The sequence below is a fragment of the Lytechinus variegatus genome, chromosome 7 (genome assembly GCF_018143015.1).
Source record: "Lytechinus variegatus isolate NC3 chromosome 7, Lvar_3.0, whole genome shotgun sequence".
Taxonomy (NCBI): Eukaryota; Metazoa; Echinodermata; class Echinoidea; order Temnopleuroida; family Toxopneustidae; genus Lytechinus; species Lytechinus variegatus.
Window position 1 is genome coordinate 36467854 of NC_054746.1, and position 15757 is coordinate 36483610.

Sequence of the window (15757 nt, forward strand, 5' to 3'; positions counted from 1 at the left end):
TGATAAAGATGTTCGTGTGTGCAACGATCTTAAATGCTACAGTTACATATTAAGGTATATATACCAGTAGGATTCCTCAGAAGATATCTGATCACGTTCTACGTCATTTTGTACAAGCCTTGTAAAACAGCGATGTACAGTCGATTCTCGTTTAAGGAACTTTATACCTAAATATGAATAACCAGCATATTTGTATATAGTGGTTATGTGATCTCCCTATACAAAGATACATGATGTGTCAAATTTTCTTATTGAACAAAACCACAAGTTTGAATTTGCCATGTGTACTGGTGGAAGTGATAGATATTGTCACATCTAGTCTTGTCAATATTTTTGTATTTTGGATTTTATTTTTCATGAACCTGGAGGGATTCAGAGGATGATCGCACAACGACCCAGTAGCAGCCTTCGTGCTATAGAAGAGGAAGATAGTCGATCACATAGTCATGTACCCCTAGCAATAAATTGGCTCAAAACTTTGGTTTTATTGATAGTACTCATTGGGTATCTCTTTGCTGGTGCTTTCATCTTCACTGCTTTCGAGCAAAAACCAGCCTACAAAGCCGCCGATGAATTCAAACATTTTCTTATTGAATTAGCAGAAGAGAACGATTGCCTCGACGATGACGGTGTTAACGGCTTGATGGACATCGTAACTCGAGCTATCGGGGAAGGGTCATACCATGCTGGTTATACATACACAGGAATGTTTCATCAAAATGCTCTCGTAGAGGAACATTGGTCGATTCACCATAGTTTTATGTTCTCCTTCACAATTGTCACTACAATTGGTAAGATGATGCAGTTATCAATTCCTTTTGCCTTTTGTATAATATTGGAGTGCCACTTTGTGAGCAGAATCGACCTAAGACTTCTAGCAGGCCATGCATAGCCTTGGAGAGATGTTTGACGAGCATTAGCTGAACTTCGATCTAAAAAAATAAATTTCAGTGTTGGTCCTTTAGTAGTAACAATTCTAATGTTTCCAAAAGTATGAATTGTTTCAGTTTGTTTGTGGGATTTTTTTTCAAAATTGTTCCGTTGCGGGATGAATATGTCAACCCTTATAATTCACCCTGGAAGAAATTATATAACCACTGGTTAGGTTGTTGAATGGGGAAGGATGGGGACCTTTAGTGGGAATGGGGGGTAAAAAAAACTGAACATTTTTCTCTAATCAGTCACTGAGACGCTCCCAATATAGACACTCCTAGATTCCATTTAAATTCACTTTTGATATTGGTAAGTACTGAGTAAATTTCGTGTCTAGCCCCCTAGCCTATTTCGTTGCCATATCCCTCTTTACATAAAATATTAGTTCCCTATTATTCAACTGAAGCAACCCCTTATTGTTTCCTGAGACATTTTGTTTTCCTTTTCAGTCGAAACATTAAATGCATTTGTGATGATATGATTCTTAATGTATCGGGAATTCGTTTAAAATTTTGTTTATCATTCTTTTTCTTGAGAGTTATTGTTCTCCACGGTAAATCTTTTGTTTTATCATGTCCCCGTTATCTCGAAACCAATATTATGCAGGATATGGCCAACTGGCTCCTCGTACGGCGCTCGGTGAGTACTTCTGCGTCTTCTTCGCTGTCTTCGGCATAACGATGATGGCCGCTCTTCTCTTCACAGTTGGCGAGATATTTCAGTATCTTCATTCCCGTTTATTCCATGCAACCAAGAAATGGATCAGATGCCAGAATTTTAAGATATCACACCCTCGAATCAAGAATGTTGTTTGCGTCATCAACGGCCTCCTTGTCGCCTATGTATCATTGGTCCTGCTGTCGACTGTTATTTTCTGTTACACACAGGGGTGGTCATTTATCAACAGTCATTACTTTTCCATTATCTCATTGTCAACTATTGGATTTGGTGACCTGGTGCCAGAAGGTCTACATTCCTTTCAGAACATTCCATTTGTAGCTTTTATTCAGGTGAGAAAATATATAACAAATTATCTTTTATTTTGAAAGATAGGTTTATGTACAAAGCGTAATTCGAATGACATGGAATGTCGTTGTCTTTAACACAATTATTTTATATACAGTGGCGTAGGAGAAATAATAGTGCAAAATGGGCAGTTTCCAGGGAGGGGGGGGGAGTGATGGGACATAACTGATTGGTAGTTGAAATACAATTCACTGATACACTCAATCGTGACAACACGCTAAGTCCAATCTCTTCCACCACCAAATCTCAACACGCACAAAGGCATGTATCCATATAGGTGGACCCACGGCCCGAAACGGCCACGGGGCAAGGGAGAGAAAAAAATAACAAAAAGGAGAGTAAAAGTAGAAGAAAGATAAGAAGAAAAGTCACTGAAATTAGTGAAGAGAATAATTGCAAAATAGAAGAACCTTTGGACGGATCAATATTTGATTATATGAACTTCATTTGCGCTTCGCGCTCGCATTGTCTGTTAAGTGAGATAAAATCAGCTCAATGCGATTTTTGCATGGGACTTGAAATATCCCGTTTTTTCAAGTAGATTTATTAAAAAATATACTGTTAGGTATTCAAATTCAATAATATTAGTTTGTTTAGCAAGATACACATGCGATTCGTTATTACAAAAAAGTGCCAAATACCTGTTTTTGAAAAAAAAAATCAGCTCGCATTCTAAGCTTCGTTTTTTTAAAGATACATATCTTTTTGATAATTAAAAATATGCTTGAAATGTTCAGTTTTCAGAATAGTATATCAAATATTTTCATTTGGCGTTTTGCATTTGCATTAATTAGATAGATAGAATAGAGTTAGATAAGCATCACAATTATTTACAAATAATTTAATCGCTATGGATAATTGAATGTTTTGTCCTTTAATGTTTAACCTCTTTTATCTTTTATCTACAGTGTATCCTATGTATATACCTAACCATCTGTATGGGCATGATTTCTATGATTCTAAACAGTGTAAAAAGAAAACAAACTAGTATCTCTAATAGTGTTACTCGAAAGGTCGAACATTCCGCTTTTTGGAAACGTCTTAAGCATCAGTTTAAGCAGGAAGAGGAGATCGCGACGGGCACCACTGAGCGGAGGAGATCGTCGTCGGAACGGTGGGCGAGAATCAGAGTGAGTGTTAACTACAATGAAAGAACTCATGAAACTCTTCAGAGAATACAAAGACGAAGTGTACAATCAAGGATGCAACAGAAGACAGAGAGCAAAGAAGGGAGTAGCACAATATGATCTTGAGAACATAAACTAATGGATGGATGGGGGGGGGGTGATGGAACCGTGTGGTCAATCGCATTGCAGGGCTAATCTAGTGTCTCATTTTACCCCAGGGGGTGTTTCAAAAAGCTGTTCGTAAGATATGAATGAAGCTTTACGAACGACTGACGATCATTTCTTGTGCTGTGCGCCCGGCTGTGCGATATCCCTATGTGATTGAGTTATGACCTAAGGACATGTTCCAGTTGTGCGTAAAGTCGTTCGTAACTTTACGAACAGCTTTATGAAACACCCACCAGGGAGGAGGGAACATCCTCAAAATTAAACATGCCTCTATTCATGGGGCGGCGCCAAGGTATGATACATCGAATAGAAATGCAATAGAGTTGTGCCTTGATCGTTTTTGACTTGTGACTCTTTTTATTTTAGATTTATTCTCCTCCTTATTTTATTTTCTGTCAGACTTTCATTATTCGAAAAATATCATAGGGGCGTCTGTCTTGTCGCTTTTGTCTCACGCGAGTACGCGAACAATAAAAATATTCTTATATTCCAAGTAAATTTGGAATAAAGGGAAAGTGAATTGGCTTAACAAAGGTATGATTTTACTGGGTATGGAACATTCTCGTCTAACCGTCTATGCACTAAATCTACTTATGTATCCAGAGGCGATTTTTCTTTTTTCGTCATTTTTATTAGTTATGAAATTGACAATGGCCATCGATGTCATCAATGTCATCACTCTTTGGCTGGCATATAGGGCTAGATGCGACTTCGAGAATAGTTGGGCCGGTATGCCTTTTCTTTTCCTAACCAAGTTCTTAACAAAAACTATCTGTTTATATATATTTCGAAATTCGAGGATACATGTGTATAATTTCGATTTTAAATTATGTTTTTCCATAATAAAAGAGCACAAATAGTAGGGGGACATTTGATATCATGTACCCCGGGGGACGCGTCCCCCCTGGGATTTCCGCCCATGGTGATGGAGGAGCTTTTGCATTTTCTAGAATATTAAAAAAACTGAAAGATTTCGTGCACACTTTTGGAGAATTTTGCCCTCTCGATCGGCGGCCCCCGGCTGCGTACGGTCATGTTTGTCATCTTAAAGTCTTTAAAAGGCCTATATTACATTGGTTTGAAACAATTGAGTTTGCAATAAGGCTCGTAATTTGCTGGAACTGCGACCCTGATCATGAAGAAACACCAGTCTAGGTCAGAAGGGAGGAAACAGAAGGAGCAAAAAGAACTCCAAGACTGTTAAATTCTCAAGAAATTTATTTTTGAATGCTCTTAGAAACGCAACTTTTACACTCAATTTTTACACAAAGTTCTTACCGTGGGGGGTCCCACACCCTCTCCCGCTCGATCGCTTCCGTATCTCACGCTTTCAAAAATATTGTGCCCCCTTCGGGATTTTGCCCCCCCCCCCAAAAAAAAAAAAAAACTGAAAGTGTTCCTGCGCGATTATCCAAATGTCGCTTAAATGTTGAAGCAATAGATCGAGGGGGTCGGGTGGGGCTAGAATAGGGGAGAGGTGGGTTAAGGCTTCCCTTAAAAGAATACTTTCTCCCAGGTTGTTATGTTATTGACGATGTTTTCATTTCGACTTTTTTATTATAATTTCGTGACTGTCATAATTGCGATTTGATAATTTCTGTACTACGATTGTTATTGTGTCATAAAAACGATGCATGTATAATTATGTTTATGGATTAGCATGTATATATTTTCAAGACTTTTAAAAAAAAATATAAACACATATCATTATCATACCAGTAGTTGGTAATATACGATTTATATATTTTGGTCATTATTTTGTTCATAAAAACATTTGTGTGTCTATGTTTTTTTCACCCTGAATGATTTACCTTCTTTCCTCTTACGCTTGTACATTGTGTTAAATGTATACAACTCCTGTATTTTGACTATTATCGATCTGTATTACGTTATACACAGCATAAATATAGCATATTGTTTAAGCCTATCACTCTAACAACAAGTTGTTTAAAAAGTTTAAACAATATTTGTTAGAGTGATTGGCTTCAACAACGTGCTATACATTTTAAACAGCGTTTTATGAATGACTGTCAAAATGTGATTTGATGATTTTGTATTCACTGTGATAATAATTTTGTTATGAGAGAAATTTATAAAAAAAACTGTTATTAAAATAAGACTGTCGAATGCTGTCCACTTTGTTCACTTCTTTAAAAAAGTCATTTAGAAAGCGCCCCCTCTATAGTGCCGCGTGCCCCTGTTTCAGTATGAAATTCAGTATCTGCCTACATGTATTTCGAAATGTATAAATGTACATTCTGTCTGCAATTTGCAAAATTATTATGTTTCCAAAAAAATAACATCCTGTTAAAACTATCAGAAAATGACTATAGTAACAATGTCATTTTTTTTAAATACCTTTAAATATCACGTCATTTTCGATCAAAATAATATTACATTTATCAGGTTTAAAGAAAGTATTTCAAAACAACGTTCCACAATATTATTACACAGCAAAAACTGTGGTGTTAACTGGTGTACATAGAGGACCACACCAGTTATTTTACACCGGTGTTAAATTGGTTTGTTAGTTTTACACTTATAGGTGTTATTACAATACATTTTGTTGTTACAAACACCAATTGGTGTCAGTTTTAACACCACAGATTTTACAGTGTATCATAGCTCCATACGCTTGCACATGCACTTCAATATTAAAATCTTAGCACTTCGTCTTGCTATGTTCAACATTAATATTCGCTCACATGTATTGTTCTTTTAGATACCTATCTTATTAATCATTGGTACCAAAAATGCTTAGAATATCAAGCTTTCAGGTCAGAATATAAAGAAATTTCAGCTCGCTCTTGGCACTCGCATTATTTGTGGAGTGAGATACATATCTATTCTGCTTATGAGTTCCTACGAATAGTCTTAAACAGGTACATTTTTCCTGTTTTCATGTCAGTATACTAAAAAAAATCAGCTCGCTCTTCGCGCTCGCATCATATTGGTGAGACATGTGTCTTTTTCTCATGAGTCACATATATATATATATATATATATGTGTGTGTGTGTCTAGTGTGGTGCGAGTGTGAATCCTGGTGTGAATGTTGATGATTTTCTTTTTTCTTTGTTTTTAATAGTTTTTTTCAATTTCCCCTTCTCCTGTATATGATTTGCAGGTTCCTTTCTTTCTGTATACTATTGCGCCAAAATGTTAAACTTTCACATGCAGATTTGTATATATTATGTGCATGTGTGTATGGGTGTTAGGGTGGGTGTGTGTGTGTATAATTATGTAGAGTTATGTTGAAGCTTGATTTAAAATGGGATGCAATGATAATACATCTATGTTGATTTCTGTTTTCCTGCAAATCATTTAGCCATTTAATATTAATCATTATTAAAATACATAGAGGGTTTGGGGCTCAGTTAAGTAATTTTTTTCCAGATATAAAAGCATAATTTTAAGGCGTTTCATTCCGTCCTTATTTGCCTCAGTTCTTGGTGAATATAAATTTCCTTTTTTGCATATCCTTGTTGATATGAAATGAAGATTTGATTTTTTTTTTGTATTTATCTGCAGTTTATGTAATTCATTTGAATGAAATACTTAATAAAAACATGTTTAAAAAAGTGTGTGTGTGAGGGTGAGTGTATGTGTGTGTGGGTGAGTCTGTTCGTTTTGTGTGATCGGACGCCTTTGGAACGTTGATTCATGATTTTGCCCCCCCCCCCTCCACTCCCAATCTGAAAAATGGATCGACGCCCCCTGGTCTCCCACTATACCTCTCTCTTGTTTTCTCTCAATATAGGGCCTTATTTATAAATTCGGTTTTCTACGGTCCTGTGCATAATGTGAAATGTCACTTATTAGCTTTAAATGTGGATACTAATCCGTAAAGTTTCCCTTTTTTATATATATTTTTGTCTTACTGAAGTACGCGGTTAATATCTTTAGTAGATGTGAACGTGTTTTATTCGTATTGAAATGACATTAAAGAAATCATACATAACGTTATACTTAAAGTGAATAATAATAGTTCGTTGGGTAACTTATACCATGGTCACATTTGTTCTACGGCGGCCGTACGGCGAGTCGAAAACAGCCGTTTTATTCATTTTGACTCAAACCACCTGTATGTAGTTGGACACAAAATGTTAAAACGGCTGTTTTCGACTCGCCGTACGGCCGCCGTAGAACAAATGTGACCATGGCATTAGAATGGATGGCAGTTGCTGTTTGTAAGATAATGCACATAGGCCCGTATTCTGAAGACGGATTTTATTTAAACTCGGGTCTAAACTAAGATGTGGTTTAAGATTGAAGAGCGAATATTAGCCTCCATTGTAGCACAAATCTCTAACAACAGAAGTTAAAGTTGACAGCACGACTGGCTCTTAATTCATTCATAACTGTTTCAGAATGATAACAAAAAAAAGTTTTCTTCACCATTTAGGCTAGGTAAAGGAGCACGATAAATATTAGAAGTGTTAAGTGTTAATAAAGTCTTTGCATTTTTGGCTTATCAAAATTTCAGCTCTGATTTAGACCATGGTTAAACTGGGAACCGGACTTCAAAATCGGGCCATTGGCCCGTTTTTTAAAGTAATGTTTAACCTACACCACAGTCTAAGTCAGTGCTAATACTACGATAAGCCAAAATATTAAAAATGTTGTTTATATTTTATATCTCTAATGTTTACTATTTTGTTTCCTGTTGCTTACATATTAATGAAGACAGATACTTCAAAATATTTCAGTTATCATTCCCATGCATACAATGGACAATTTAAGTGTCTTATGAGTTAATTGATGTGTAGTGTGCCCCAACTGGCTCTCCATAGTTAAACCACAACTTTAAACCAGGGTTTAATTTAAACTATGAAGTCTATGGTAATACCTATGGGTAATGCACAACTTTGCGAACTATACTGGACTATGAAGTGTCAATAATTTTTATGCGACGAAGATTTATTCATATATATTTTATACAAAGTAAAGCTACGTTTCGAATAATTTCAATGAAATTTAGGCAAATAACTTATACTGTTAGGAGGTATGCTACATGATAAGGGGGTGGTGAGGGCGAACTACTCTCCTATTGTTTCCCAAGTGATGGGAAAATTACAGGAGAGAGAAAAAAACAAAACAAAGATACTCAAAGGAATATGGAAAAATGATGGCTTTATCATACACGCCGACAGTATTTTTTTTTTCTAATTACTTGGACCGTCTTTAGTATAAAACACTTTTAATATAGTCAATAATACATCTGGAAATTATCAAAAACTGATTAAAGGACTAACATGAATATCAATTTAATTTTTGCCCCTCTTAATCCAGATTTTGGAGACATTATCTCCTACGCTAGAATAAATAAGATTTTTTTTCAGCAAGTCTTTGCATGTTAATTCATAAGTAATTCTATATCATGACAATTTCATATAGTGCTCTTCCTTTAATGCTTTAGTCATAATTTTATTAGAATCAAGAACCTGAATAGTAACTTATAGATAGTGATGATAAATTTGCGTAAATAGAATATTAAAAAGGAGATAAAATGATTTCCTCCACTGACAAACAAAATCTCAGCAGGCCAATTACAATTTTATTGTTTTTGAGCAAGATAACTCTTTGATTTGAGAAAACTGACATTTATACATAAAATATGGGCAGAGTCTTACAAAGAATAAGAAAATGCTACCTTCACATACAAGTACTGTTTTTATATAAAATTATGATAACTAAGATTTAATGTAAACAATACAGTATGGTATCTTCTTTGGGGTCGAGGCTTGCAACAAACAGGGATTCAATGAATTCGTGTTTGTTTAGGATGCTATGTCTTCAATTCAGCAAAAAGTTATCCCTTCATTAAAAGAACAAAACATAGCTATTTTTATAACACATATGCTTCCTGATCTCTTCAAGATAAAGATTAAATATCAATTCACAATATCACTCAAAAAGAAATAATTTATAAATAATGCTGCTGTTATTGATGTAAGAATAGGCCTATCAATTATAAATTAGGGTTATATTCTTACTTACTACTGCCCGCGTATTCCATATTTTGACCCCATCGACATAATAATGATCACTAAGTCAGATTAGAACATATGAACTCTCTTCTCTATAGTGTTTGAAAATTCTTGGCCACGTGGTTTTATAAATGCTGGTGCACTAAAGCCAATAGTGGATGTCATCGGTCGTTATCAACCTACATTTTTTTAGCCATAGAAATGGCTTGGAACCTGTAGGCCTGCCAAGATAGCCCCAAAAAGTGGATCCCGGCGCACACTAGCGATTTGATGCCCCAAATTTCTATGAAATTGTAATAACATTTTATATGAACATTCCAACCGATAGATGTTTGCAGTTAAAGTTCAAAATCGTGGGAGGACGACTGGAATCTAAATTCAGTCTAGTTCGAGCCTCCCTGTAGGAATAACACATTTTTTTTTTTGTTAATATTTATTTACAATATTTATACTATGCGACTATTATCATTTTGTTGTAATCATGTATTACCTTTGTAAATATTGTATATATGTATTTTGTAATTCTGATATTGATGTGAATGCAGAAATAAATAGAATCAAATCAAACAGCAAAAATCAATTACAAATCGTAATGACGTCATCATCGGCTGCGATTTGAAGCCGATTTGGACTTCACTTCTTCCCTCAGATCTTGCCGAAAAGCAATAATATATTATTCCTAATATTATGCAGAACTTCAAATAAAATATTTTTCCCTCTTGGAACTTTCGTGTAATGCAAAATGCGATTTATTAATAGCATAGCAGTGTGCGCTCGGATTAAGAATTCACTTCCTTCCCACTTTTACAATTAGCACCACGATTAAAACTGTGCTCTTAATTATAGCGTAATGGTAGTGATCGTATCAAGTCATATCAGATCGTATCAGGTCATATCAGATCGTATCAGGTCATATCAGATCGTATCAGGTCATATCAGATCGTATCAAGTCATATCAGATCGTATCAGGTCATATCAGATCGTATCAGGTCATATCAGATCGTATCAGGTCATATCAGATCGTATCAGGTCATATCAGATCATATCAGGTCATATCAGATCGTATCAGGTCATATCAGATCGTATCAGGTCATATCAGATCGTATCAGGTCATATCAGATCGTATCAAGTCATATCAGATCGTATCAGGTCATATCAGATCGTATCAGGTCATATCAGATCGTATCAGGTCATATCAGATCGTATCAGGTCATATCAGATCGTATCAAGTCATATCAGATCGTATCAGGTCATATCAGATCGTATCAGGTCATATCAGATCGTATCAGGTCATATCAGATCGTATCAGGTCATATCAGATCGTATCAGGTCATATCAGATCGTATCAGGTCATATCAGATCAATCGTGGTAATCGTATTGATCGTAGAAAAAAATTGAATGGTCCAAAAATGTTCGCGATCAGTTATACGAAAGGCCAATCGTGGCGTTCGCAACTGATCGCTCGACAGTGAGAACGAGGGATAAGATATTCATGTAATCAAATATGTTTGTCAAATCAACATAGTCTCTGGGAGTGGCTCCAAGAGTCCCCCATAACCCCCAAAGTCTGGTAGATTATATATAATGTGAATCAACGTGAATCAAAGTTTGCCACAATAATTAAGATATGTAACTTATATTCCTAATATACTAACATTGAACATGGTGAGCTAATATCTCCATGCACATGCACTGACAGCGTTGTCAAGTTTTTTGCGTGTTTTTTTTTATTCGACATCTATACCATTTTCAAGAGTTTGGTGCATTTTGTTGATAGAATGATAATCAATCTTTGCATCCCTCATGTGCCCTTCTCGGTTACTGATGACCACACATGGCGACAGCATGTGTACGATATTTTCGAACTCGACGAGGTCCCTTTCTCTGCATGGTGGAATCTATCCCTTCACTTTCCGCAGATGCGAATCCAGGGATGAGGGCACTTCTCTTTGAAAATTCTGAAGAAACTGCCCCCATTTCCGTGCCCATCACCAATGAAATCTCGGATCCGTCACAAGCTTCTGGTTATACCCACAATGCTTAGTACAATATCATCTGGGGAACATTAAACAGCTCCAAGAAGTTTAAATTGTTGAAGTTCTAATGTCAAACTTGAGATTTTGAAACGTTTGATGTATTCAAATCAATAGGTATCGTCACTGGTGGCGATTTCTGCCTCTTTTTCCGACTTGCTTTCTGAACGAGGTCTCGAACCGCTGTCTTTGCTCTCTTGTAACTCGTCTTCTGAGAATTACCCATCCCTTTCAGTGCCATAGACATAATGCTCAGTCCCATTAATAGAAATACCACATGGGTAACATTCAATATCCACAAGCCTACATTGTGCTTCTGTGAATCCCCAGCCACCAGATCGCCGAATCCGATCGTGCTAAACGTTATGAAGCAGTAGTAGACGGCATCTTGGTAACTCCAGCCTTCGGTGTACATCAAGACAAAACCAGGAAAGAGGAGGAGGATAATGAGGATGAACGTCGAATAGATGATAAAATGAATGCATCTACGGGTGAGCTCATGTGGTATCTTTACAGTAAGACGATGTGTCTGATGTCTTATCTTATTCCAGTATACCTGAAGGGCGTCACCGATTGTAAGAAGAAACCATCCAGTGAGGGGGATCCCAATGAATGCATAGAATGAACAGAAGATACGACCGCCGTCAGTCTTAGGGGCAAAATTTCCATAACCTGAAGAAGAAAGAGGATTGAGACATTAAATTGATTTGAATAAGAGTAATTGACTTAAGTAATATTACCATAAGATAAGGATCGTATTACAAATTTTGCACAATGACAACATAAGTTATGGATGAGTAAAACAAAAGTATGAAATTAGACAGGCCTAGATCAAACATGGTGTGGGTTTGCCTATAGAGCTTTCCCTTATTTTGTCTGTCAAAATATTCAGCTCAGACAAAATAATTTCAAGTTAATCCGTTCACTATGAACACATTTGCTTCATCAGGGTGGTCGTATTAAGTCACGCTGTGGGGAAGGGGGGGGGGAGGGGCATGCAGGGGAGCACTGGATCCTCCTATTTCAATTTAGAATAAACAGTTGCAACTTTTTGCTTGTCTTGCTGTTTACCTGATTAATGAATTATATTAATTCAGCATTTTATAGCATTATATTCTTGTGTGTTTGGGGGGAGTGGGGCAAAAGGTATACTGAGAGCACCTGAGGGCTACAAAATGGCTGCAAAGCAAATGAGTGTTCACCTCCATTCTCTAGCATACCTACGGGGGGGGCAGGGGGCAGTCTGCCCCCCTGACGAGTCACAACCCATGCAAAGAACGTATCCCTGTATCCCTGTCCCCTGACGACCTTGAAAACCTTTTTTGCCCCCCCCCCCCTGACGAGCTTGAAGACCTTTTTTTTTGCTTGTCAATTTTTTTTCTGGTACGATTGAAGACCTTTTTTTTTTGCTTGTCAAATTTTTTCGGCGGACGGTTTTGCCCCCCCCCCCGTGGAAAATCCTATGTACGCCACTGCCTTCATTATCTTGCATGGTGTGTAATAACATGCAAAACTTCCTCAAGACCTACAAAAATACTGAAAAGTGTAATGTAATACACGACACTCCCGCAAATTAATAATGATTTCCATTTGCGTTTTAAAGAACACATTGCGATGGCCGGTGTATTGGGGGAAGCGCTTTACTTAGATTCTAATATCAAGTGTCTTCAACTAACAGGAATATAATCACGTCACTTTATTATTTTTACTGTTATCATACAAAAAATGAGGGAGTATCGAGTGGATGATTTTCATAATTCTCCGAAATGTTATCTGTTTCCGATATGAAAGCATTGAAAATTATTTTGATCCCTTAAATAAAAATCACTTTCGCGGAATCAAAATGACGTCACTGTAAAAAATTGCGGGTTAAAAATAATCATACCAAAATAGATATAGAAAAAATACTAAGCAAAATGCTGAATATGTCATCAAAATCTCATAACAAATAACAAAGTTACTGAATAGGCCTATTAAAGTTTGGAAATATTTTGTGAAAACAGTTATTTTATGCACGCCATCATGAATATTCGTTAGGTCCGGGACTGATGACGTCATGTATCCCCACTCTCCTTTTCCTTATGTTATTAAGATCATGATGATAATTATAAGTGTATACTGTAAAAAAAAATTGGGCAAAATTTCAACCAGCACGAGGATAATTATGTGTCCAACCAATTTGGGGCAGTGTTTTACCCCTGAATGCGGGAAGCATATTGTCACGTATAAGGTTAAAAATAACCAGCAATTACTTCAGAATGGGCAAAATTTTCATCACACTGGATAAATAAAAATGCCCCAAAGAAATGCCCAATGTTGGTTGGACACATAATAACCCTTATGGAGCATTTTACTCATTTTTTTAAAGAGTGTATTTATATGACTCCCTCGTTACAAAATAGGTTGCAGCTATGATGATCTTGCTATTAAATCAGTTTTCAATCCAATTCTTTTCATTCTTGGTGAAGGAAATTTGAATAAACATAATTTCATAAAATAAAATACAAAAGAATTAGTGGGAATATGACATCATCAGCTCGCTTATTGCTTATTCATGGAGACATGCAACGCACTCTTAAAGGACAAGTCCACCCCAACAAAAACTTGATTTGAATAAAAAGAGAAAATTTTAACAAGCATAACACTGAAAATTTCATCAAAATCGGATGTAAAATAAGAAAGTTATGGCATTTTAAAGTTTCGCTTATTTTCAACAAAATATTTATATGAACGAGCCAGTTACATCCAAATGAGAGAGTTGATGACATCACTCACTCACTATTTCTTTTGTATTTTATTATATAAAATATGGAATATTTTTATTTTCTCGTCATTGTCATGTGAAATGAAGTTTCATTCCTCCCTGAACACGTGGAATTCCATTATTTTAATATTTTGTGCTTCAGGCAATGAGGTCCTAATCATCAAATTCGTAAAAATTGAAATATTGTATAATTCAAACAATAAAAAACAAAAGAAATAGTGAGTGACGTCATCGACTATCTCATTTGGATGTAACTGGCTCGTTCATATAACTATTTTGTTGAAAATAAGCGAAACTTTGAAATGTCATAACTTTCTTATTTTACATCCGATTTTGATGAAATTTTCAGCATTGTGCTTGTCTAATTTTTCTCTATTGATTTAAATCAACATTTTTCTGAGGTGGACTTGACCTTTAAAAAAGTTGGGCAAAAAAGTCGATATTATATTATTTTTAACTATCACCATAGGCAACATATACTGTCCACACAACTATTGGTTAAAATCTGTCCAATTTGGGTAATAAAACTAATAATTGGGTAATAAATTTGGTAAATTGGATAACAATTACCCAGAATATATATATTACTTTAACCAACATACATTACACAACACAGTGGACAGTATGTTGCCTAACATTTAAGTGTGTAGAAATGTTTTGCCATAATAATGACAAACTTTATAATGTTACAACTTTGTTCTCCCTTGTCCGATTTCGATGAAATTTTCATGGTTCCGTTTGTCTGATTTTTTATAGCTGATATTACATTATTTTTCAGCCTAGAGTACCCCTTTAAAATCGATTTCAAGTCAAGCTGAGGATTCAAAGTCGATCACAATTCTTGCGATTAGTCAAAAATTTGCAATTGATCGCTTGTCCCCTTGCAACAGAAAGTTCTTTATATTCACAGTTCTACTGTTAAAATTAATAGTGGTAAATTTCATTCATATTTGCAATCGAATGCTGATAATTAATATTTGTTGGAACGGAATTTGATTTACCTATGGTAGTAACAATAGTAGATGTGAAGAAGAACGAAGTTGGTATATCCCATAAGGCGCTACTATCTCTGATCCTTGATTGTCGTGTCACACTCACCACACTCATTTCAATAGCTTTGTCCACATTCTCAAAGAAGTATTGAAGTGATTCGTTTGAAAGGCATGGGTGATCATCCATGAATTCGATCAGGGATTCATAAAGTTTTCTCTGTGAAGCAATGTTGTTGTCATTCTCAAGGCGATTGAAGACAACGGCGCCAATCGCTAAATAAATAAACATAGAAATTATCAAAATGATGAACCGTACGAACGGTCTTAAAATGCCAGATTTTTTCGATCTCTCCTTCATTTTCGAACGCTTTATTTAGTCCCTGTGTTAGTTCCTGATGTAATGAAGTCGACATTGACATGTTAAACTATCGCATATCAATTTAGAAGTTAGCAACATAATGTCAAGCGAGAGCATTATTTGGAAATGATGCTATGTCGTAAATGGATTTTTATGGTAATGATTACGTCTGACTTTTTTTCATTGTAGTTTTATTCGATAAATTATTAAGGCGGGATATGCTGGTAGATCACGAGACAGAGGCAAAAAAATAACGTTGCAACAGAAAATATAAGAGGCCGCAGCACTTTGCACGACTCTTGAGAGTTAATCAATCATACCAACTATTTCCTATATTTTCTAACATAATCGATTCCGAATCTTATTG

At 35.8% G+C, this 15757-nt stretch overlaps 2 protein-coding genes and 1 long non-coding RNA gene across 3 annotated transcripts; 2 read left to right on the forward strand and 1 right to left on the reverse strand.

The window, feature by feature from the left end:
• The first annotated feature begins 344 nt into the window (after nt 1-344).
• LOC121418012 (potassium channel subfamily K member 16-like) lies at nt 345-3704 on the forward strand. Its single transcript, XM_041611716.1, has 3 exons — nt 345-791; nt 1540-1943; nt 2868-3704. Exons 1-3 carry the CDS (start codon nt 380-382, stop codon nt 3204-3206), a joined length of 1155 nt encoding a protein of 384 aa, XP_041467650.1. The 5' UTR covers nt 345-379; the 3' UTR covers nt 3207-3704.
• Nucleotides 3705-9798: 6094 nt separating this feature from the next.
• On the forward strand, nt 9799-10646 carry LOC121419161. The gene is made up of 2 exons (XR_005970558.1): nt 9799-10151; nt 10592-10646. It is a non-coding gene; the product is annotated as an uncharacterized LOC121419161 (long non-coding RNA).
• LOC121419159 (potassium channel subfamily K member 4-like) lies at nt 10491-15545 on the reverse strand. The gene is made up of 2 exons (XM_041613494.1): nt 15042-15545; nt 10491-11948 (listed from the first exon to the last, which is right to left on the reverse strand). Exons 1-2 carry the CDS (start codon nt 15388-15390, stop codon nt 11350-11352), a joined length of 948 nt encoding a protein of 315 aa, XP_041469428.1. The 5' UTR covers nt 15391-15545; the 3' UTR covers nt 10491-11349.
• Nucleotides 15546-15757: the final 212 nt, after the last annotated feature.